General features: G+C 41.5%; 1 protein-coding gene across 3 annotated transcripts in view; it reads right to left on the bottom strand.

Annotated features, from left to right (window-relative positions):
* The window catches only part of RGL1 (ral guanine nucleotide dissociation stimulator like 1), a 159,511-nt gene that overhangs the window by 51,045 nt on the left and 83,161 nt on the right, over positions 1-25,305 (bottom strand). For 2 of the 3 annotated variants that reach the window (XM_047076892.1, XM_047076890.1), the window contains exon 4: positions 12,158-12,235. The exons of the other annotated variant lie outside the window; for it this stretch is intronic. In XM_047076892.1, coding sequence (XP_046932848.1) covers positions 12,158-12,235 — 78 coding nt within the window. The remainder of the gene's footprint in view (positions 1-12,157; positions 12,236-25,305) is intronic. 3 annotated transcript variants of the gene reach the window in all.

Below are 25,305 nucleotides of genomic sequence, written 5' to 3'. Positions count from 1 at the left end.
TTTTTTGATATCATTGATTTCTGCTCTAATCTTTATTATTTCCCTTCTTCTGCTGGCTTTGGGCTTTATTTGCTGTTCTTTTTCCAGCTTCTTTAGGTGTAAGGATCGATTGTATATTTGAGACATTTCTTCCTTCTTTAGGAAGGTCTGGAGCAATCTCTATACTTTCCTCTTACGACCACCTTTGCTGTATCCCAAAGGTTTTGGACTGTCGTGTTTTCATTTTCATTGGCTTCAATGCACTTTACTTCCTCTTTAATTTCTTGGTTAATCCATTCATTCTTTAGTAGGGTGTTCTCTAATCTTGAAGTGTTTGTGGAAGAGAGGGGAGGAATGGAACACTCATTTGATTTCTTAGCCAAACAGAAATCACACTTCATAACACCTGGTTGGAAAATACTAGACAGATGCCTTAGCCGAGAGGTACAAGGAAAAAGTACAGAACTGACGGCCACCGTGGGGACCTTCAGGCATGCAATGCAGTAAGAGGGCTGACTGTCTAGGCTGCTAGTATGCTCAAACCACAGATATTTAAATACATATAGGGATTTGAATGCATATGTATTAAATCATATTAAAATCCCATTGGTAGTAAAATATTCTACAATTGGTAAAAGGCTTAATGAGAAATTTTCAAAATATGAAGTCATCTCTCCCATGATGTATAAGCTCCCAGCCAAGAAATAGGATTATTATGACAAAAAGAATAACTTTGTCCATTTAGAGTTCTCTTCTCTCCCCAGAAGTCTATTTGAGATCATAATTTATTGTTACTTAATAAGATATGGGACCATTTTTTCAAAAGCAGTGAAATGTTTTTCTATGTTAGGATATTCTCCAAAAACCGGATCTTTTCCTAACGCATAAAGAAAAGGTAAGAACATCCATGTGGAGGGTGGGCCTTTGGATCAATGTGGCAGGTGACACTGCAAAGCCCTGAGGGAGGGAGCCAATGCACTTTGCCCTTCAGGGGAAGAAAGCAAAGTGACCTTGACAGTGACTCTGAGCTAGACCCCTCCACCTTGTTCTCCTAGTCACAGAGCAGATTTTCCTTTTCAGAGAAGGCTGCCCTTTAGAAGCTGCCTCTGAGACCTCTGGCTAGAAGGTTTCCCTGATGAGAAAGAACAAAGGAGGCTACAGAAAATGTGTTTCTCTTTTTTTCTGAAAAAGCCTGGAAAAGATGGAAGCATTACTATCTGGACTTGTCAAGGTCGTCTTGCAATGCTTTCTTGTACATTTCCAGCGTGTGTTTTGGTACAGAGGCTGAGCAGGGATTAGAACACGAGGAGGATAAGCGAAAGAGGAATTAGGAGTGTCAGAAAAGTAAATGCAAACAGGGCCAGAGTCAGTGCTAAGCATCAGGCAAGCCCATGGCACAGAACCAGTGAGGGGCCATGAGGCAGTTACAGAGAAAAAGCTCCAAGGCAAGGGGGAGGAGGAGGAAGACTGTGATAGAAAGGACACAGAAATACACAGTAAATATGGGTGGGGAAGGACCAAGAATAGGAAGAGACAAGCCTGAAACCAATTAGCCAAAGTCAGGAGTGTTGATCCACTCCTTTATTCCCAAACTAGATGTGTGGGCCCTGATATCTGAAGGCAAATTTATAGAAACTGAAGAGAATTATTGTGCACAGAGCTAACTCCAGATCACCAAACCTTATCCAGTGTGTCAGTGACTGCACTCCACTAGAAAAGGAAAAAAACAAACAAACAAAACTAAACTGAAAGGGTTCTGAAGTGCCCGTTGTTCATGAGCAGTACAGCCAATGTGGTAAACAGTCTCTGGAGCGCCTAACTGGGATCCTGGTTCTGTGGCTTACTAGCTGTAACCCAGCCTCTTTGTGCCTCAGCTTCCTCATCTGTAAAATGGGAATAACACATGCCTCCTCATAGAATTGTTGTGAGGCCAAGCAATAATACATGCAAAGTATTTAGAATAGTTCCTAGGACATAGTAAGTCCTCAAAAAATATTAGCTATTTTCATTATTTTAAAAAAGAAGAAGGGCAGTCTATAAGACCAAGGGCTAAAGCTAAAGGAACTATACATAAGCACCATGTTCTAGTTGATCAAGTTGTTTCCCGCTAGGGTATGAGTTAACAACTCCGATACTGCTATACACGTATAACAGAAGCTGAACAATTAAGTAAATATTGGCAGATGGTGGAAGCCACTTTTCTTGCTGTCGCAGAGGAAATATACAAATAAGCAAGGGGAGCAGACTAGAGCTATCTATGTGGTAGCAGGTTAGAACTGGAGGCATCAGCAAGAACTCGTGTTAAACATAATATAGATACAAAATGTTACACATAAATATCTGTATTTACGTAATTGGTAATTTGTGTAAACATAAATCTCCTAGCCCTGCCAGCTGCGAATCTTGGATTCTGATGCCATTCTCCAATGGAAAGAACCAGGGCTCCTTGAAGAAATGGCTGATTCTAGGTCGGGGGCAGGAAATCTAGAAGATGAGCCTAGGGCATCGTGTAGTGCCAGAAAGTAAGAAGGCCTCAAACAACCAAATAACCCCACAAATGCTACAGGTACATGTCAAAGTGCACGGGAGTCTACCAAAAGAGCTCCCAGTAGCCAAAACAGGAACAATCTGAGCAAGAAATAAACTAGCATCATATTATAACCCAAAGCACAAAAAAAGTATCCACCTACTTCATACTGATCTAGATGATTAAATAAACTAATAAATGGGGGTAACAAACGTCCCACACAGAAGTTTTCCAAATACATTGATTAGATACTTCACCCTAACAGAGGAGGCGCAAAACTCCCCAATCCTTAATTGAGGGTTGTGCATAGTGACTTCCTTCCAAATAACACAGTACGGGAAGGAAGAGTGTGGAGGGCAGATGCTCTCCATGGAGAAATCTGAGAACTACTACTGCAGCCAGGTAATCAAGGCCAACAAAGGTCATAAATCATGCTGACAGTGTGTGTCCTTGACATCATGTGATGAGAATGGCATTTTATCTCTGTAAGATTCCTCTCAAAAACTCATAAATCCAGTCTAATTATGAGAAAAAAAGTCCAATAAAGGGGCATCCTACAATATATCTGACCTCAAAACCGTTAAGGTCATCAAAACCCAGAAGAGTCTGAGAAACTGTCATGGCCAAGAGGAGTGAGTCTATGGAGACAAGAGGAGTCTATGGAGATATGACAAACTAAATGGAATATGGTATCCTGAACGGGATCCTGGAACAGAAAGAGGACATCGGTAAAAAGTACGGAAATCTGAATAAACTATGGACTTCAGTTAACAATGTAGCAATACTGGTTCATTCACTGTAACAAATGTGCTATATTAACGTGAGAATAGTAGGGGGAACTGAGGGAGGTGTATGGGAACTCTACTATCTGCTCGATTTTTACAGAAATCCAAAACTGTTGTGAAAAACATCTTAATTTTAAGAAAAAAACACAAACAGGAGAGTCTGACCTAAGTTCTTAAGAATAACCCACCTCGTTTTTATCAACGGGAAAGAAGTAGAGGCCATGGAATGTAGAGGGCAAGGCCTGGCTCTAAATCCCAGCTCTCACTTACTCCCTGTATGACCTTGGGTATGCTACTTAACCTCTCTCTGTCTCAGACTCCTCATCTGTGAGAAAGCGCTAGTAATACATAGAGTTATTATGGTAATATTAAAAGGATATACAGTACTTAACACAGGGACTATTCCTACTCAGCAGTCAATGATCTCTAGCTATTACTATTACAAAGGGACGCTGCCACTCGCCAAAATTATTCTTCAGGGACCTCAGCAACTCGTTATTCTCCCATCCCTCATAGGCCAAGAAGGGTGTTTTTATGTTATAGATAGGCCTCTAATGAAAACACTGCTGAGGCATTCTATACTTTTCACCATCAGGATGGCGTTTCCGTTGGTAATGAAAGATGCTACAAGGCCCTAAGAACAGGAAGCAGGCACTCAGATTGATGGGCCTGACCAATGTGATCTTCCTTCTTCTTTCCTCACATCCTGCAACCCATCTCCTTCCCCAGGAAGCAAGCCTGACTTCCACATTTCTAACAGCTGTCTGGGGACCTTGCTTAGGGTGTTCATTCAGTAATAAAGCCAGGCAAAACAACACAGGGTACATTACAGTAAATAATCCCAAATTAAGAGATCTCAGGATACTAACAAGCTAAAACACTAGTCGCAACAGTGATAATATAATATACCTTAGTTCTTCGTGTACTTCTGGCTGCAACCTGGTTACTGTGACAGAAGCATACATGGGGTGAAAAAGCACAAGCACCTGAGATCCTGATGTTCGGTTTGAAATGGCAAGCCCAAGAGCAAAATGGTGAGCAGCCTAGGTCTTGGAGTCCATCGGGCCTGAGTTCAAATACCAGAGTTCATTTAACCAGCTGCTTGGTTTTAGTCAAAATATATAACTTTTTTTTCATGTTTATTTATATTTTGAGAGAGAGAGAGAGAGAGAGCCAGGAAGGGGCAGAGAGAGAGGGAGAGAGAAGTCCCAAGCAGGTTCTATGCTGTCAGTGCAGAGCCTGATGAGGGGCTCGAACTCACAAACTGTGAGATCACGACCTGAGCCAAAACCAAGAATCAGACGTCTAACTGACTGAGCCACCCAGATGCCCCAAACTTTTCTTTTTAAATTTTTTTTTAACGTTTATTTATTTTTGGAACAGAGAGAGACAGAGCATGAATGGGGGAGGGGCAGAGAGAGAGGGAGACACAGAATCGGAAACAGGCTCCAGGCTCTGAGCCATCAGCCCAGAGCCCGACGCGGGCTCGAACTCACGGACTGCAAGATCGTGACCTGAGCTGAAGTCGGACGCTTAACCGACGGAGCCACCCAGGCGCCCCAAACTTTTCTTTTTCAAAAAATTTTTTTAGAAGTTTTTTAAAAAAAATGTTTGTTTATTTTTGAGAGACAGAGAGAGACAGACAGTGAGCAGGAGAGGGGCAGATTGAGAGAGAGAGAGACAGGGAGACACAGAATCCAAAGCGGGCTCCACGCTCTGAGCTGTCAGCACAGAGCCCAATGCGGGGCTTGAACTCACAGACCGTGAGATCATGACCTGAGCTGAAGTCAGACGCTTAACCAACTGAGCCACCCGGGCACCCCCCCAAACTTTTCTGAGGCTTCCATTGACACCTATAAAATGAAGACAACATCTCACAGCATATCTGTGATGGTAAAAGAAGATACAAAGCACCCAGAAGAAGGCCCCACACTAGTCAGCACACCACAAACTGCAGCCAGGGGTGGTGGCCAGGGTGATGCAGGGCAAATCAAGTGACAGAGGTGGCTGGGATGCCTGTTTGCCATTCTCCCACATTTGGAGAACCCCAGGAGATTCTTAGGTGGCTGATTTTTCTTCTTTCTGAACCACTGATTGCCAACGTTCTTTTCTACTCCTTAATTCTTAGAAAACTAATTTCTACTCCCTTCCCTTAAATGCACAATTTGATTCAAGATTTCAATGACTTTTGAAAGTATGCTTTCTATTTTTCCTTGTCCACTATGGATGTTTTAAAGACAATACCAGGCTCTTTTACACAGCATATTATTTCTCCATTCTTTCATTTTACTTTTTAAAAATATCCCTTTCACATTAGAGCCTCCTATTCTTTTCAATTTCAAGTTTTAAATATTATTTTTGCTCTGTTCTTTACCTCTCTTTCTTTGCCCCATTGTTAAAATCGGCACACTAATTTTGGGACAACTGGGTGGCTCAGTTGGTTAAGCATCCAACTTCAGCTCACATCATGAGCTCATGGTTCGTGAGTTTGAGCTCCGCCTTGAGCTCACTGCGGATCCTTTGTCTCCCTCTCTCCCTGCCCATCTCCCGCGTGCATGTGCAAGCGTGTGCGTGCGCACACACACACACACACACACACACACACACTGCACTCTCTCTCAAAAATACACATGAAAAAAATTATAATAAAAAATCACCATATTAATTTCAACTGCTTTCTTAGGGTACTTGAATTTACTGCAATGAATATTAGTTGCAAACTCTCTGAGAAGATTTTTTAGTACTTTCCACTGTAAAGTTTCTCAGGCATTAAGGAATCACAGCCAGCCTTCTTTAACTCATCTCCCTTTTCTTTAAAGTGTTTCCAATGTCTTGGATTGCTACTATTTATACGACTCTTCACTGGTGACTAAAATCTGGAGTCACTATTTACAACTTCTGGGAAAAGATTACAAGAATGACATTCACATCATCTGAATGTGCAGAGATGAGAGCAGAATGATTTCAACAGTTTAGAGCACTGCTGTGGTAAAGAGGTTGAGAAAACAAAACACAGCACTCCAGAAGGGAAGTGATGAGAGTCAATAAAAGAAAAGGAAACAGAACTATTTCTACATTACAATAGTCATTAAAGAAATTTAAAAAGTGTCATTTCTTAAGGAGTCTTAAACCTCTTTAAATTAAGTAGTATAGATAGATAGATAGACAGACAGACAAAGATAGGTGACACATACCTACATACATATTCTAATTTTAGATCCATTTCAGAGAATGAAGATTCATGGTGTCGAGGTTCTGTATGGCTAATACCCCTTCTTTACATTCTCTTCACTTCTGAATTCAATGCTGGTAATAAATCTGCACTAGGGAAAGTGTCCTTTTCCATCTGGTTCTGATTCTATTATTCTAAATAGACAGCATTTTATTGTGTAAAAGTGTCAGCAGGAAGGAGGAAAAGGGCACAGGTGGGATGAATGTGGGCAGAGATGTTTTCTTCTGTCACAGGAAGTGAGTTTCCTGATTTCCAAATAGTTGCAAGCTTGGGGATTGTAGAAATAAACATGGTATGCTTATTACATACAACAGTCTGGCGCTAACATCAGAAATCACTGTGTGGCAGATTCCAACATCCAGAGGCCTTGGAAGTTGAATTCCTTGCAACTCAAGGAATTCTTGTTTTGGCTGGATAACTCTAAAGGTTCTCGATACTGCACAAAGCCTGAACTGGGCACACTCAGGACTGGAATTAACAAGTGGGAGTCACAGCACAATCTGATACTTTTTGAAATTCATGAAGACTACTACTCAGTTGTGAATCAAGGCACTAGGAACCAATCTTTCATCTTGACTGTTCCATCTGTATGTCCACGTTTTCCTTCTTCTAAGTTCTTTTATCCTCCAAAAGGTTGATTTAGAAATACAGGGAAGATTGTTATCTTGGGATTTGGGGACGCTGTATGAAACGTAAGCCTTGCTCTATGCTTTACATTAAAAATGGAAAACCAAATAATAGTTGAGGGTTTTTCAGTGGTGATTCCCCACCCATACTACACCCCATCTGCAGAACTGAAGGCATTGCCCAAAAACAGGATGTTTACTTCTTAGAAAGTTACTGAATTCCCACCGTCTGTTTCCCACCTGAAATCACTAGAAGACAGATTCACAGCAAAGGAAAACAGTAGGCATTATGTCCTGCTCACTGTACCCCACAATACAGTGCTTTAGCTCATCTCTGTAGTTAGTATCATCACGACCAGTTATGATGTCATGAGTCATAACAAGCAACTCAAAGAAGCTGTCTATTTTGTTTTTCTATTTCATCAAAGCTGGTTGCACAGCCTCTCTGATCGAAAAAAGCAGTCCAGGATACCTCTCAAAAGCTCAGTATAATATTTGGGCCATATCTCTGTTCTGATATTCATGTTCATTTTTGAAAAGATGAAGAGAAAGCTAAATAAGTTTTATCCTCGATGTCGTTACACTTGAAAGGGCCTCAGAGAGCTTACATTCCGAGCACTTCATTTTTCAGGTCAAGAAGCTGAAACCGAGGGAGGCGAGGTGACTAGGTCATCTAGAGGGGAAGTGACAGTAATTGATGAGAGACTCAAACCTCGATTCTCCAGGCTTCTCACCCAAGGCCCTTCACCTCCTATGAGGCTGGCTTCTGGGCCACCTTGGCATTTGGTTCACCTCAGTACAAGATGGGACACGAATAAAGAAATCCCCAGATAAGCATGGTCCTATTTTCACCCAGATCTAGATACTCATAAATAAAGAGGGTTTTCACTTGAGGACTGCAGCCTCATCGCCATATAGCAGGGTTTCCTACCTACGCACTATGACACTTAGAGGCAGGGCATTCTTTGTTGGAGGGCGGTGCTGTCTTGTGCACCGTAGAACGTTTCACAGAGATCCTGGCCTCTACCCGCCCGATGCCGATAGCATCTCCCACCCACCACCACGTTAAGACAACAAAAACGTCTCCAGATATTTCCAAATATCCTCTGGGGACAAAACCAGCCCACTGAGCATTGCCAGAGACCCAGGTCTCCTACACGTGCATCCGGCATTAGGAAGCCTTCGGTCGTTGCTACATCTCAGGTGCCAGAGCTCTGTGATGATGGAGGAACTTTCAATATGTGACATATGGAAAGAAGGAGATGCTTCCCCGATATTCTCTCAGAAAGACAAAGCAGTGACCCTCTCCAGCCACAGAAATGATTAGGAGAAGGGTAACTTTAGAAAAAGCAAAAAGACAACGGTGAAATGAGATGAAAAATAATAAAAGGAGAAGTTGGGAGGGGGAGAGGAAGCAGCCGGAAAGCAGGAGAATGAAAGGAAGAAAGAGGTCAGCAGAGAGAAGGGATTTTAGCATTCCAGCATTTGTAGGACAGAGTGGTCCATTATAAGATAAAGTAGCATATTTTCATCAGGCATAATTTTTTTAAAAAGCAACTCAGTCTGAGGAAAAGGGTCAAGAACTTTCTACCAATTCATTGTGAGGCTTTAGGAAAGGACCATTGTCCCCAGATGATGGACCCCTCAGGGGAGTTCTATGTGAAGCTCTTTGTTAAGGACTCATATGCTTAAAACTGTAAAGCCCTTTAAAACAGCTTATCCTGGAGTCTCCCCCACATCACTGTTCCTGGCGTACAATCAAGTTCAAGGAAGTTTTAGAATAGGACTTTAAAATAATGAGCAGAATTCTTCACATCCAGGGTACAAACCAATTTTCTTTAACTTGCCACTTCCCCAGAAACCTATTTAATCTCAAAACACTCCCTGGGAAACAGAAAAGCTCTGGATATTTTTCAGACTGTTACTCTCCTTGGTGGCTAGCTGAATGATAGCTCCAGATCTGACTCAACTCCAAAATCTGTGGATAACGACACACTTATTTCTGCATGTGGTCACAGGTGGAGGGAACATTTGACAAGCTGGCCACTCAATTCTTACAGTATCCCTCCTTTTTTTATGCTTAAAAATATATATATATAAAGGTTCTTTTTTGGGGCGCCTGGATGGCTCAGTCAGTTAAGCAACCGACTTCGGCTCAGGTCACGATCTCGCGGTTCGTGAGTTTGAGCCCCATGTCCGGCTCTGTGCTGACAGCTCAGAGCCTGGAGCCTGCTTCAGATTTTGTGTCTCCCTCTCTCTCTCTGTCCTTCCCCTGCTCAAGCTTGCTCTCTCTCTCTCTCCTCTCTCAAAAATAAAATAAACATTAATTTTTTTTTAATTTGAAGAGGTTCTTTTAAAAAAATTACTATTTCAGTTAAGTTTTCGTGAATAAACAAAATGTACAACGAAACCCCTAATCCTATGACTCTGAAACTTAAAATGTGTAGAATCACTCAAGGATCTTCCTGAAATGCAGATTCTAATCCAGGTCTGCAGTAAGGCCAAAGATTCTGCATTTCTAGCAAGCTCCCAGGTGGTGCCAATGCTGCTGGCAAATGGACCACACTCTAAGTAAGAAGTCTGTACGTCTAAGCCATGTCCCCAGATCACCTATTTGATTATACTGGTTCCTTCCTACAAAAACTTTTCAGGGCTGTCTACTGCTTAGCAGGGATCGTCCTATTCTCTTGAGAGAATTAACCCCCTTCTCGATAGCTTCGGTTCTACAACTCCCCTCATCCTGGTACAGACACCATCATGAAGCAGCCACACCAGTTCTGTGTTGTTTCCAAAATGTCACATACACTGCGTGTCCCTGATTTGGTCCCACTGTTCCCTCTGCCTAGATGGTCCTACCACCAAAATTTTCACCCTCCTTCAGAGCCTACCTCAAATTGTCACCTCCTCCAAGAAGCCTCCCCAAGCCCTCTAAGAATAAAAGTATGTGTTCCACTTACCACATCTTGCTTTGGACATTCAAAAAACTACACTGGTTTGTCTGGTTTTCTGGAAGGTTATGGCCCATCCAATAAAATAATAAAACTCCCTAACTCAGGACTTAAAAAGATACTCAATTTTCTAAGCTTCACATCTTTGGCTTCTGAAGAAAGGATTCCATCGGTCAATCCTCTGAGGAGTTAAAATATTCCATAGGATTAACTGCCCAAACTTTTGGCTCCAAGAATGAATATTTACTAAGAGTACTTTCAAGCACCCTGGCATACAGCCCATCTACTCAAGAACATCACTCCTATAGTGGCCTGCACCCCTGCATTTTTCTTCAGTGTCTCCTACACTATTCTCATCAGATTAAACTATCACCTAGTGCTAACACACACACACACACACACACACACACACACACACACACACACACAATGAAAAAAACTCTCCTTTGCTCCAGATCATCCTCCTGCCCATTTCTCTTCTCTTATAGAAAAACTTCTCCAAACTTCTGTCCTCTCTTGACCCACACACACCTCCATCCACGAAAGCTGCACTTGTCAAGGGGACCAAAGACCAACATGTTGCAAACACAGTAGTTGCTTCCCAGGCTCCTCTTGCTTGATATCTGAGCAGTAATGGATATAATTGGTCACAGCAGCACCCACCCCCCCAAACTCCTTCTTTGCTTGTCTTTTGGACACAACTTCTTCTTTCTTCTCCTTCCCCACTGGCTGCTCTGTTCCAGGCTCCTCTTGCTGGACCCTCTACTTTCCTGACTCTAAATACTGGAGGAAACCAAGGCTCAGTCTCTGGACCTTCCTCTTCTCTATCTGCCCTTTGTTCCCAGGAGGGCATGCCTAGCCTCCTAGCCTTAAACACCGGGTATAAACTGAGGATGCCCAGATTTGTACCTCCAGTCCAGACTTCTCCCAACCATCTAGACTCATCCAACGGTCTCAAAATTAGTATGTCTAAGACGAAATTCTTGACACATGCTCCCCACCATACTGCTCCTCTTTGCCAGTCTTTCTTATCTCATAAAGCCAAGGTTCTGCTCTATCAGTTGCTTACACCACAACCCTTGGAGGTGTCCTGGCCTCTTTTTCTCTCAGATGCCCCGTCCACTTCATCAGTACAACCTCCTAGAAACACCCTCAAGACCTCTGCAGAAGCTGTTCCTACAAGTCACTCCTGCTTTTACTACTACTACTATCATTACTAATAGCACCACCACCACCACCCCACTCCTCTTCCTCCGAAAGTCCATGCTACCAGCATCCCTTGCTTGGACCCTTGTAAGTGTCCTAACCAGGCTCCTTGCTGCCGCTCTTGCCCCCGTCCCACTGCCAGAGTCTATTTTCCACATAGATGCATAAAAACCTTCAGAAATATAAATCAGGCCATAGCCCTGCTCTTCCTAGGACCTCTAAATTCTTATGTTCCTTAGTTCCTTAGAATAAAATTGAACATCCTGCCCGAGGCCTTCAAGTCCCCATGTGGTCTGGGGCCCCCACTACCTTATAGATCTCATCCTCTGGTACCTGCTCTTGCCTCATTCATCTCCCTACCACTTCTCCAACACTGCTCCCGCCTCAGAGCATTTTCCATATTTTCCCTGCCTGGATATTCACAAAGCCGAGCCCGTACCCCATTTGGGACTCTGCTCCAATGCCACCGGATCAGAAAGTCCACTCCTGGCACCCTCTGTGAATCAAACTCTCCATCAGGATCTAGCCCCCTTTACCCTACTGCATTCTTTTTTGTGGGATTCCTTGTCCCTCTGCTAAAATACCAACTTCATAAGAGCGGAGACTTACTTATTTTGTTCATAGCTGTTCCCCTTAGCACAGGGCCTGGCACATGGTAGATGCCTGATACATTTTTATTGGATGAATAAATGAATTATCACTGGATGGTCAAAATATAACTATATGATTTTACGCATTATAAGAAAAACCATGACAACATTGGAAAGGAATAAAAAAAAACTCTGCTGAATTACACTCTTTTAAGATAATAAGTCTTGACTAAGAGCTTGTAATGCAGAGAGAGGCATACTTACTTCCTGATCACCATCTTAGACTCTGATGAACTGGGGCTTTCATCCTCTTCACAGTTTGGGCTTGTCAGGTTTCCATACCTTACAGATCAAAACAAAAATACCCACTCAGTGGGGTTGGAAAGCAACTCTATTCCATTGCAAACACGAGATAACTGTTACACTTTTCAGGAGTAATTACGGAAAGAAGTATTTATGCAATAGCATCAAAAACTGATGTTGCTGGGATTTACTTATTGGGCATACTCTAACCAAAAACAGTGATTTAACAATGAATTGCACTACTTAAAACTTTCTCTTAATATTTAACATCTCTTTGAAATTCTTTGGAAGAACTTAGGCTTTTCCTCTCAGAGGGAGGGTCAGGTGTCACATTCAGCAAAGACGGCAGATTCCTTGTGGACTGGAGACACAGCCCTCTGCTCCATCTACTGAAGGACCTCGTGGCCCTGCCTGTGCCTTGTGTCACCTTCACACTCGTACCACCACACGTGCCCAGTAACGACTCCCTGGTATGCTCACGACTCTGGTCTCCTCAAGGAGAAGTCCTTGAGGAGAAGGGTTACGGAAGTAATTCTGGACCCTCCAGGAAAGGCTGAGAGAAGGGCTGAAGAACAGAATTTTTATGCAACCAGGAGAAGAGCCAGGGAACCAGGGAAGGGGACCCAGGGGGACAACTTTTTAGAAAGTGACAGGTGCTTCACAATTTTTTAATTTGTCTCATTATAAACTCAAAATTTACTAAATAACGAATCAGTCCCTAATTACAGTTAGCTGTCCTTCCCACTCCATATGTAAGCAAGACTCTTTTGTATAAATATATCACATTTTGTTTGGTTCCAAATGTACACTTTAAATTCTTGAGGAGTAGGCTTTTCAGTAACTCACAACAAATGCCCTATTTCTGCAGTTCCTCTCTTCCCCTCAATGAAGAAGCCAGAGATTTCTTGGCATTTCACAAGCTGGTACTCTGTCCCAAAGTTTTGATAAGAGAAATTCTATAATTGGTAGGTTTACATTTTTAAAGAGAACACTTTTGTCCTCTACTAATGGGATTAAAGGCCCCAGTACCCTTATGTTCCTTGTTCCTAGGATTTACAAATCCTTTTAAAAATAAAAGCCCACCATCTGGTTTGACCGAATGCCAGCCCATCTGGTCTCCCTATCACCCTATCCTGGTAGGTTCCAGTCTGCACCCTTAGGCATTGGCCCCCCTCCCCTGCACCTGTTCCTTTCTCGAGCTCATCAGCCTTATGGACTTCTTGGCCTCCTGAACATATTTTCCACAGGCCTCCACCCTCCCTAGCCCTCTTCATTCTGTCTGCACCTGCTATTCAGAGGGCTTCCAGGGCCACCCTTTGCTTTTCCTGAGATAAGAACTTAGATTAAGATGTATTCAGCCCCATATGAGCAAGGCAGGGATGGGAAATGAGATTTCTCCTAAACAAACAGATTTTTTGGCTCTCTCCGTGGCCACCATCAGCGTGAACCATGTACTCATCTTCTCTCACAACAGACTTTGTGGTTTATTGAAGTAGGAAAGATCAGGGCGGGTGAAGAGCAGGGCTCTGGGACGGCCACCGTAGCTTCCACCTATCTGACTAGAGAGATCCACAAATTCTTCTCCCGCCAGCCCTCAGGGACTAAATGTGGGACTGAATCTTTGTTTTTGTCATATTCTATCTTAGTTCATTAATTCTCTCTGGTTATCTGTGAAATACCGCATCTTTTATATTCCAACTGAAGCTACAAGAGACACAAAGGGAAAGATACGCTCCTGGTATTTCTCTTTTTCGAGCTGTTTGTACTAAAAATGTCCTGATCTTCCTCTTCTTTGTCTTCACTGTAGCTTCTCATACTTCGCTGTTCTTTCTCTACATTTTTCAGACTCAGGGCCAAGCTGCCGGTTGGAATGACGTGAGCACCTATCACGGGTCCCCTTTGAGAATGTGATGCCACAGGTCCAGTCAGATGGTGTCAAGAAGGACTAAGCAACTCACACTGGTGAGTGATGGTAGCTCTCATTAATTAACCTGGTACCATCTGCTCAGAACGTGTGCGCAGAAGACCCCATGGATATTTCTCTCAGCCATCAGCGTGTCTACAGATTCCTTATCAGGACCAGAATGACTGGTTGACAATACTCTGGAGACCAATGAGGACCATCACTAAGAAGGCAAAGCATGTGTGAAGCGTGCATAGTCCAGGGGCCCAGGCTGTTCTCCATCTCGTCCACCAGGAAATCCTTTGTGCTCTGCCTTTATAACGTACCCTGAATCCAAACACTTCTCATCACTTCCATCCTGGCTTTGGTCTAGATCAAGGCCAAAGCCACCTAACCAGTCTCTTGGATCCAGCCCAGCTGCCACAGCAATCCTGTTCAACATAAACCACATCCCATCACTGCTCTGCTCAGAACCCTCCTGTGGCTCCCGTCTTACTCTGAAGAAAGGCCAAAGTCACACCTGCCTCACAGGGCCCAAAAGGACTTGCTCTGATTCCTGTGACCTTGCCTCCTACACCTGCTCACTTTTCCTCAGCCTCACTGGCCTCCCTGCTGCTCCACTCACACCAGGCATCCTCCTGCCTCAGAATCTCTGCGCTCACTGGGGCCCTTCCCCCCATCCCCCATGCCAACAGCTCCCTCCCTCAGCTCCTGTGGGTCTCTGCTCCAGTGTCACTTTATCAGTGAGGCCTCCCCCGTCCACCCCATAACACTGCTTTATTTTCTTTCACAGTCTTCTGTGGAGACTGTGTAACCTAGTTGTTGTGTTAATTGTCCATTGGAACATAAACTCCAGGAGAACAGGATTTCTGTCTCTTTTGCTCACTGCTCTTTAGTGCTTCAAATGGTGCTGGGCTCCCATGAGGCAGGCTGATGGCTACTTGTTTGGGGGCAAATGAATCGTCTGGTGGGGCTCCCCAAGCAGACATGAAAACAGACCTCTCAACTACGAGGCTACTCAACTACTCTGTTGCTACAAAGGCACCATCTGGCTTTTTGTCTTAACCTGTCCATGCCTTCATTCCTAAAGGTCTAGGATCATAAAAAGCTTTAGGACAGCTGTGACCATTCCAAAAATCTAAAATTTAAATGCAAAAGAAATAAAGTTCTAAGATCTTAAAGCTAAGATCTTAAAAGTATAAGCAGTACAAAAAGACAAGAGAAAAACGCATACACAGTTTTACAAAGGAGACCTTCAGAAGCGAGATAAAATTAAAGAGGCTATAATCCTCTGGAATTTTATGTGGAGGGGATGATTATTTGCCCCTGCACTTTTTTTTTTTATCATTAAAGGGAATTAACGCCTTACAGAAAAGAAACTAGACCTGCACTGGAATCAAGAACTCTTTAATGTTCAAGCTAGGTCATTTGAGAGTTAGTTTTACTAGATTAAGAGCGTTTCTTTGATGTTTCCTGGACCCTCTCATAGCTTCCAATCAAAAACCAAAGTCAAGTTCAATTCATTTACTCCAGGGGAGTAAATAAAAGGGGTGTGTGTGTGTTTAATTAATGGCACTAGAATAGCTACAGACAAACCTGTCAACAATGTCACCTCCAATTTCTGCAAAGTCTCCCTAGGATTTAAGATCAAAGCTTCAACCTCTTAAGAAGGCTTGCCAACGAGAAACTGGCCTTCTTTAAATGGGAACTCATAAAACTTAAATTAAAATACAAATTGTCAGAACGACTTTTGACATGGTTTTCCCTGTATCACAAGGCGAAAGAAAGATTTACAGATGCCTCTTAAAGTACAGTCTTAAGCAATTATTTACTGCGGCCTAAAAATTACAAGAAAAAAAAAAAAACCCATAATGTTTAACTGGTTGCTGACATTTAAACAGGAAACAGTTATTTCCAGAGGGGACAGATAGTATTGTTTGGAGCCTATCTGAACAAATGAAATGTTTAATATGTGTTTGAAGAGGGGACAGAAGCATTTGTGGTTCAAAGAAATCCTAAGATAAAGTTGTCCTCAGGGACAGTCTTTCTGGTAGGAGGCACTTTCTAATTTTCGCTCCATAGCAGAAAAGTCTCAGTAATACCAGACCAGGATGGGGATAATGCTGAAGAACTTTTCAGGCTCCACTGGATTCCAGCAAGTGACCCAATAATAATGGCAGATAATACTGGCTCCTTACCACACGCCAGGTACCGTGCTAAGCACTCTATATGGATTGTTTCATTTAATTCCCGCAATAATCCTCCATGCTGCTATTATTATTATTATTATTATTATTATTATTATTATTATTATTCATACTTTGCAAATGAGAAAACCAGGCCCAGAGAGCTGAGGTAATTGGCCCTTGAAGACACAGCTACTAAGTGAAGCAGAGATTTGAACTGTGACAGACTCTAGAACCCAGTCCCTGAGTCACTACCAGAACCCACAAGCTAGAGTTATCTTATTGATTTTATGTCTCCAGTGCACCATTCTTTGAGGTCAGAAACCTCGGGATTTTCATTCATTTCCCCAATCATTCATCTTTTTACTCATTCAGTCTTCATTCAATGAGTATTTGTTAAGGCCTATGTTCAGACACTATTCTCAGCACTGGGGATACGGCCCCTGTTTTCATGGAGCATACCTGTAGTGAGGGGAGGTAGACAATAAAATAATAATTCGTTAATATATACTAAGTCAGAAAGTGAAAAGTACAATGGAAAAAATTAAAGCAGGCAGGGGTGATCAGACATTAGAGGGTCAGAGGTGGCTACTTCACACAAGGTATTCAGAGAAGGCCCAATGTGAATTTGACAATGATGTGAAATCCTCCAGAAGGTGAGGGAATGGGCCCTACAGATTTCTAAGGAGTCTTCCAGGCAGAGTGGGGAGCCATGGCAGAATGGTGTGTTTGAGAAACATCAAGAAAGCCATGGAGTAAGGAGCAAAGGGAGTAAGTAAGGGGAGAGAAGGAGATGAGGCACAGAGGTCATAGGGACAGATCATGAGGGCTTGATAGGCCATGGTAGGGGATATGCTCGCTGCTCTGTCCCCCGAGCCAGGAATGGAGCCTGTTCTTAGCAGACACTCAACAAACATTTGCTAAATGAATGAATTAATACCATTGATTGCTGTAAATGAAGGAAAGGCTGGGGAGGGAAGAGAAGGGAAGAAACAGCTTACTGGGGGTGGATGAAAGAACAGAGAGGAAGAAGGAAAGGGAAGAGAGACCTCACATGAAGCTGCTGACTCAAGGGCCTCTGGGAGTCTTTGCTCTTCTAATAAACCCCAGCCCATGAGCGTCCAAGGCGTTTTTCTTTAACTGACCCACAGGAACACAGGTCAGGTATGAGAAAAATTTTCAGAAGCTGACCTTGACTCAGGAGAATGATACGGGTGAAATAGCCAACAGATGTCTGGAACACCAAGGAAGCTTTGATTAAGACTGTGGACTGTATCCCATAGATCAGTAAGAGGGTTGTTTTTAATCACTCTAAATAATATCTTTCACTGTAGTCACTTCTCCACCCAAATCTGACCTCAAAAGTGGGTCACTGCCACCAAGCCTACCTTGGAAAGGTCTTGTTACCACCATGGATCTGGTTATTCAAAGAGAAGATAAAGGTCAAAGACAACAAGGCAAAAACTCTGTTTTCTTACAAGGGACCAGTTATGCTGAGCAGAGAAGCCAGCAATGTGCTTTCCACTCATAAGATCTGGTTCTCCAGGCACTTTTACCATGATTAGAAAAAGCTAGGGGCGCCTGGATGTCTCAGTCAGTTGGGCGTCAGTCAGGATCTCTCGGTTTGTGAGTTCAAGCCCCACGTCCGGCTCTGTGCTGGAGCCTGCTTCGGATTCTGTGTCTCCCTCTCTCTCTGCCCCTCTCCCACTCATGCTCTTTCTCTCTCAAAAATAAACATTAAAAAAAATTAAAAGAAAAAGCTAGAAGCCACAGAAAGAGCTGCTGTCCTCCCCTCTAGGCTTTTGCTGTGAAGGGCCCTCCATCCTCGTTACCCTTCGATTCTCCACATTTGCTCCAGAGCAGTCCCTGGCAGTTAAGGCCACATTAACAGCAAAAAGTACTTAGCATTTCTGTTGCACTTCACAGTTACAAAATGCTCCACGGTTATAAAATTTTCCCCTAACCCCAACCCACAACTGTCTGAAGAGGGGACCAAAAGGACAAAGGTTTTATAATCCCTGTTCTTCCAGAGAAAGAAAACCAAAAGGTCTATAATTTGTTTCCATCCAAATTTAAGATTATTTCTTAAGTGTGATGGGTTTCACACCCTTGCTGTAAGGTGTCTTCTATTTTCCGTTCCAAGACCTTGTCATCAATTTCTCCTCTCTCATCCATTTTCTGCCACCACAGCTTGGCGCCTCCTCAGTGTCTCCTCCCTCCACTTCTGGAGGGTAGCAGTTGTGAACAATCAACTGTGAATGCGTCTTGCTAGCACGCTGCCCGGGCCGTAGCCGCAATGAAGGACAGCAGAAGAAACAGGGTTGGGTCTGGGGTAGGGAACAGGCAACATTCTGACAACCACAGAGTCTGTCAAGCGGGTTGAGATTTGTCTCAGGTTCAAGATGAATTAATACATCCTTAACAAATCAGTACAAAGCTGTAGCTCACAACCCAACCACAAAAAGGTGCTATCGCGAAGCTCGTCAAGAACCTTACAAAATGTGCTGTGTAAAACCTCATACACTGAGTATGAGGGTAGGACTGTGGTATCTCATCATTTTTAGGACTACTTTTCTCCCCTATGCTTACAAAAACTCAATATAGCACTGATTTACATGTCATTCCCAAGGGCTAAGTTTTCTCCCACACACGCATGCATACACACACACACGTAAAAAAAAAAAAAAGTCAAATAAGAGAAAAGTGATAAGAAAAACATGAAACTAATTCAAAAACACTCCTTTTTAGTTTTAAAGATTCAGATATACCTTTTTTAAACCATTAAATTTACTTTAATGAAATTAATGAATTTAATTTTCAGAACCATACTTCTCTGCCCCATCATGATATATGGTAGGAGCACTGCCCTCCTCTGACTCCTAATGGCCACCTACGTGTCATGTCCCATCACCCATGCTCAGGAGCCTTTGCCTGGAGGGCCCCTGGATGAACTTGTGGAAGTCTGGGAATCCCTAAACCATATGCAAAATTTGGTGATGTGCTTTTTTTCTATATGGATGATGATCCATAGTTTCTAGCAGGTTCCTAAACGGGTTTGTGATCAATCTCTCCCACCAACTGCTAGACAATGGTCAAGACCACTGCTTTCAATTATCAAAGCTGGATTGAAAACCAGAATACATTCCAGTTACCACTCAGGATATATGTACCCTGCCTTTCAGGGGTTTTTTTTGGCAGTTTTATTTTGTGGTTTCCAAACAAATGCACATTAAAAAAAAATCTGCTGAGCAATTTGGCATCCTTTTCTACAAAAGAAAGATAACTGTGTGTCCTCCCTCTCTTGGCCAAGTGACATTAAAAAAAAAAAAAAAAAAAGGTACTTCATAGAAACATTTTGATCTCATTTCAAGAAAAGAAAGCTAGCCTGGTTCGGTTATGACCTGAGGTGAAGTCTTTGACAGCATCCCTTCAGGGTCTACTTTAACAGAACCATCACTTCCAGCCCGTTAAGCTAGGGTTCTACAATCACCACACGTTCCCACAGAGAATTCCCACAGTGCTGCTGGGTGAAAGTTGGGCCCATTTGGCAAAAATAAATAAGGATTTACTAAAGACAACCAACCCAGCAAGGAAGAGAACTTATTTCCATTTTCCCTCAAGTGATTAGGGTTGGATGTAATTCTAAAACAATACCAAATGAAATTTTTCTGGTTAACATAATGCTAGGGCATAGCTACAGAGAGAAAAGAATAAGTGTTTGTCATGTTGAGGCTAAGCCCTGTCTTTTGTTTCCTGCCATGCTTCCCAGAGCTGAGCAGGTGAGCCATGGCTGATCAGGGCACGATGTCCTGAACAGAACAAAGCTGAAGGTGAATGAGCATGTGACCCTCACTTCCTTGAGCAGCCTGTGACCATTCGATGTCTGGAATCAATCTCCCTGACAAGAACTCCTTATTTTTATCAAATTGTGAACAACTTCTCTACTAGACCAAAAAATTTCATTGATGTTGTATTAGTTTTCTATTGCTGCCACAACAAATTACTACAAACTCCATGGCTTACACATAAATTGATTAGTTTATAATTACATAGATCAGAAATCCAACACACAGTGTCAGCAAGACTGTGCTCCTTTCTGGAGGCTCTAGAAGAGAATTCATTCAGTTGTCTTTTCTAGCTTCCAGAGGCTGCCTCAAGTCCTTGGCTCATTGTCCCCTTCTTCCACCTCCAAAGCCAGCAGCATGGCATCTATCTGACCCTGTTCCCATCCTCACAGCTTTTTCTCTGATTCTCTCTTTTGCCTACCTTTCACTTTTAAGGACCGTTGTGATTACATTCGAGCCATCCAGATAATCCAAGATGATGTCTTTATTTTTAGGTCAGCTAATTAGCAATCTTAATTCTGCTTTGCCTGGAACCCAACATATTCATATTTCAAAGATTAATCCTGGACATTTTGCGGGGCGGGGGTGGGGGAGGGTCGGGCATCATTCTGCCTGCCATGGGCAGGTATGTAAATTATTACAAATGTTATATCTTCTATCATTTTATGAGGTAAATTGTTTTTCTCCACCTGATAAAGCATGAACCAGCAAGAGCACAGGACTTTTCAAGAAGGATGTTTTCAATGCTCTTTTCAATGTCAGAAGCACTGATACCCAGAGATTCTCAAAGCCCTTGTTATAATCCTCTTTTCTTCCATAAAATATTTGTATCTTCCTAATAGTCACAAGAAATAAGATCTAAGTCCAATTTACCTTCCAGAAAACTGTATTTTTTTAAACCCATGACATCTATACCATCCAAGAGTTTTCTTGCCTATGGGGCCATCAACATTCAAAATCTAGAGAAAATCTGTTTAAACTCATGTGCTATAACACAAATCTAAGAAATGGCTTTCATTTTCTAAGAAATTCTCACCCTAGCAGGATATCCAGTATGTCTGTATTTTAAGCTGAGAAAGGAAACAAAGGAATGCTAGGATTTCCTGAAAGCTTTCCTACTATATGAATGGGATGAGCATGCCGCAGCCAACTGACCAATAAATCTCAACTTTTTCATGGATGGTAGGACAAAAGACTCAATAGGTGAGCCGCTGGATTTGTTTCCACTTGATTTTGTGGTGAGTTGGAGAGGGGAGTTACTAAAGTAAATTAAGAGAATGGTACGGCCTATGTAAGTGGCAGAAGTTAGATTTAAATAACTTTCAGAAGAAACAAAAGTGTGGGAAAAATCATGCTATGAGTTTAAGAGTGACATTTAAGTGTTACTGCTGTAAGAGACCAGCACCTGGCATTGAGCTATGGTGACCACTGTTAAGATGCTGTGAGGCCCTCGTCTAAGGTTAGATTCTAGAATTTGCTCCTAAGAACTCTCTGCTCACAACCCTCTGTACTTGGACCTGAAAGAGCAGAGGGAAGATATTATAAAATTTGCTTCCCACTAAAAGAGAAGGAAGTAATGGAAACTCATGAGCACTGCATACCAGTGAGATCTAGGAATCTTGGGCAAGTGCATAGTCTAATTCCAGAACTAAATTAAAAAATTATTTTTAAATGAGGTTTAACATCTCAAAATACTTACCCAGGTTCTCATGCTAAGAAAGCATTTGAGAGCTGAATGTATTGTGTTACGAGCTTTTGAAAGAAGGTTTACTATGACCACCTCACAGCTTCTAGGGGAAAAAAAGATTTTTCTTAAAAGTGTACATGCACTCAAGAAAATGAGAATAAAGCCACAAAGGGGAAGAAAATATTTTCAAAAGACATATATGATAAAGAACTACTATCCAAAATATACAAAAACTCTTAAAATTCAACAGTAAGAAATTGCACAACATTATTTAAAAATGGGCAAAAAGAATTTCCAGTTTCCAGTCCAGCACGTAAAGAGCTTACAAATAGCCACTGCATCCTAACAAGCGAAAAGCTGACAAAACTGGAAAATGAACATCTATTCTCAGATCCATCAGAAAAGTAAGGCCACAGGGCAAACCACTGCTCCTTACTAAAGAGACAGACAGGCAGATACAATGAATCATAACTTATCGGAGCAGAAATCTCCATGGGAACCAGTCCCAGGGTAGGAAAACCTGAATTGTAATTGATGAATTGCTGGAGGTTCAGTGTGGACAAGACTAAGAGAGAGAAACTACAGGGGGACCCAGTCACAGAGAGGCTGCCACACTTTGGTGAGTTTTACCTCCACGAACTTGAACAGCTTCCCATGAAAATATCAGAGAAATGTCTCCTGGTACTTCTAACATGGGTCCCTTTCCCCCACATTACAAGTACATTATGAAAGACTGATTTCCTTTTACTGGGTACATCATATCCACCTCTCATCAAAATATTACAAGGCATGTTAAAAACAACAACAACAACAACAACACCCCATCACATTTTGAAGAGACTGAACAAGCATCAGAACCAGAGTCAGATATAGCAGGAATGGTAGAATTATCAGGTTAGAAATTTCTTTTAACTATGAACAACATGCTAAGGAATTGAATGGAAAAAATAGACAATATACAAGGACAGATGGATAATGTAAGCAGAGAAATGAAAATTTAAAATTTTTTTAAAGAAATGCTAGAAATCAAAACATTGTAACAGAAATGAAGAATGCCTTTTACGGACCCATTAATAGATGGGCATGGCTGAAGAAAGACTCTCTACACTTGAGAATATAAAAATAGATACTTCTAAAACTGAAAAGCAAACCAACAAACAAAAACAAACAATACCCCCTCCCCCCCCCCAAAAAAAAACAGAATATCAAGCACTATGGGACAATTACAAAAGGTATAATATATGTGTAATGGGAATACCAAATGGAGAAGAAACAGAAATAATATTTGAAGGAATAATGAAGGAATAATAATGAATGTGAATTTCCCCAAATTAATGTCAGACACAAAACCACCAATCCAAGAAGCTCAGAGAACACCAAGAAGAATAAATGCCCAAAATACCACACCTAGGCATATCATATTCAAACTTCAGAAAATCAAGACAAAGAAAAATCTTGAAAAAAGCCACAGCAAACAAAATAAAACAAAAAACACTTAACCGATAAGGGAACAAAAATCAGAATTATATCCAATTCTTCTCAGAGGCTAAGCAAGAAGAAAGTGAATGGAAATATTTAACATGTTGAGAGAAAACCCCACCAACCTAGAATTCTGTACTCTTCAAAACTATCCTTCAAAAGTGAAGAAGAAATAAAACTTTCTCAAATGAACAAAAACAAAAATTGAGGGAATTTTTAGCCAGTAGACCTGCCTTGCAAGAAATGTTAAAAGAAGTTCCTCAGAGAGAAGGAACATGATATAGGTCAGAAATTCATAGCTACATAAAATTCACACAAGGAAAAGCAGACACTCTGAATAGACCTATATTAAAGAAACTGAATCAATAATCAATATCCTTCCAAAACAGAAAGCATCAGGTCCAGATGGGTTCACTGGTAAAGTCTACCAACATTTAAGGAAGAAATTATATCAATCTCTAAAACATCTTCCAGAAACCAGGATCAGAGGGACTACTTCCTAACTCATTCTATAATGAGTTGGCCATTCTATAGGCCAGTATTAACCTAAAACCAAAACTAGACAAAGACATTATATGAAAAGAAAACTACAGACCAGTATCTCTCATGAATATAGATACAAATATTCTCAAAAAATTAACAAATCAAATCCAACAGTGTAAAAAAGAATTATACACCATAACCAAATTGGATTTATTCCAAGTATACAAAACTGGTTCACATTTGAAAACCAGTTAACGTAATCCATAACATCAACAGGTTAATAACAAAAAATCACATGATCATATCAACAGATACAGAAAAAGTATATGACAAAATCAAACATTCATTTGTGATGAAACTGTCAACAGACTAGGAATAGGGAAAAATTTCCTCAACTTGATAAATAACATCTATAAACATCTACAGGTAACATATTTAACAATGAGAAACTCAAAGCTTTCCCACTAAGATCAGGAACAAGGGAAGATGTCACCTCTCACCACTGGTTTTAAACACTGTACTGGAAATTCTAGCTAATACAAAAAGCAAAAACAAAACCCAGAAAAGGAAGTAAAAGTATACAGATTTGTAAGAAAAAAAATAAAACTATCTTTCTTTGCACACTGACATGATTATCTATGTGGAAAATCTTAAAAAATCAACCAAAACCTCTGGGAATGAAAAAGTGATTATAGGGGCGCCTGGGTGGCTCAGTCGGTTAAGTGGCCGACTTCAGCTCAGGTCATGATTTCGTGGTCCGTGAGTTCGAGCCCTGCGTCGGGCTCTGTGCTAACAGCTCAGAGCCTGGAGCCTGTTTCAGATTCTGTGTCTCCCTCTCTCTGACCCTCCCCCATTCATGTTCTGTCTCTCTCTGTCTCAAAAATAAAAATAAACGTTAAAAAAAATTAAAAAAAAAAGAAAAAGTGATTATAATAAGATTGCAGAATACAAGGTTAACATGCAAGTTAATTGCTTTCCTATATACCAGCAATGAACAAGTGGAATTTGAAATTAAGAACACATTACATTAGCACTTCCCCCAAAATAAAATACCTGTGTATAAATCTTTAAAAAAAATGCAAAGGATTTTACAATCCTTTACAATCCTAAACTACAAAACTCTTATGAAAGATATCAAAGAAGAACTAAACAAAGAGAGAAATGTTCCATATTCATGGATAGGAAGACTCAATATTGTCAAGATGTCAGTTCTTCCCAACTTGGATCTATAAATTCAACCCATTCTCAATCAAAATCCCAGGAAGTTAATTTGTGGATATTGAGAAATGGATTCTAAAGTTTATTTGGAGAGGCAAAAGACCCAGAACAACCAATTCAATATAGAAGGAGAATAAACAAAGTCTTAGGACTGATGCTACCTGACTTCAAGACTTACTGTATACAACTACAGTAATCAAGACTATATGGTACTGGTGAAAACAAATAGATCAGTGGGGCAGAAGAGAGAACCAGAAATAAACCCACATGAATACAGTCAACTCATCTTCAACAAAGGAGCAAAAGCA

Source organism: Lynx rufus, unplaced genomic scaffold (genome assembly GCF_022079265.1).
Source record: "Lynx rufus isolate CCGP_SWC_20201006 ecotype Redwood Valley unplaced genomic scaffold, mLynRuf1.p SCAF_15, whole genome shotgun sequence".
Classification (NCBI taxonomy): Eukaryota; Metazoa; Chordata; class Mammalia; order Carnivora; family Felidae; genus Lynx; species Lynx rufus.
Note: the sequence above shows the minus strand (reverse complement) of the source record. Positions and strands in the feature narration are given on the sequence as shown.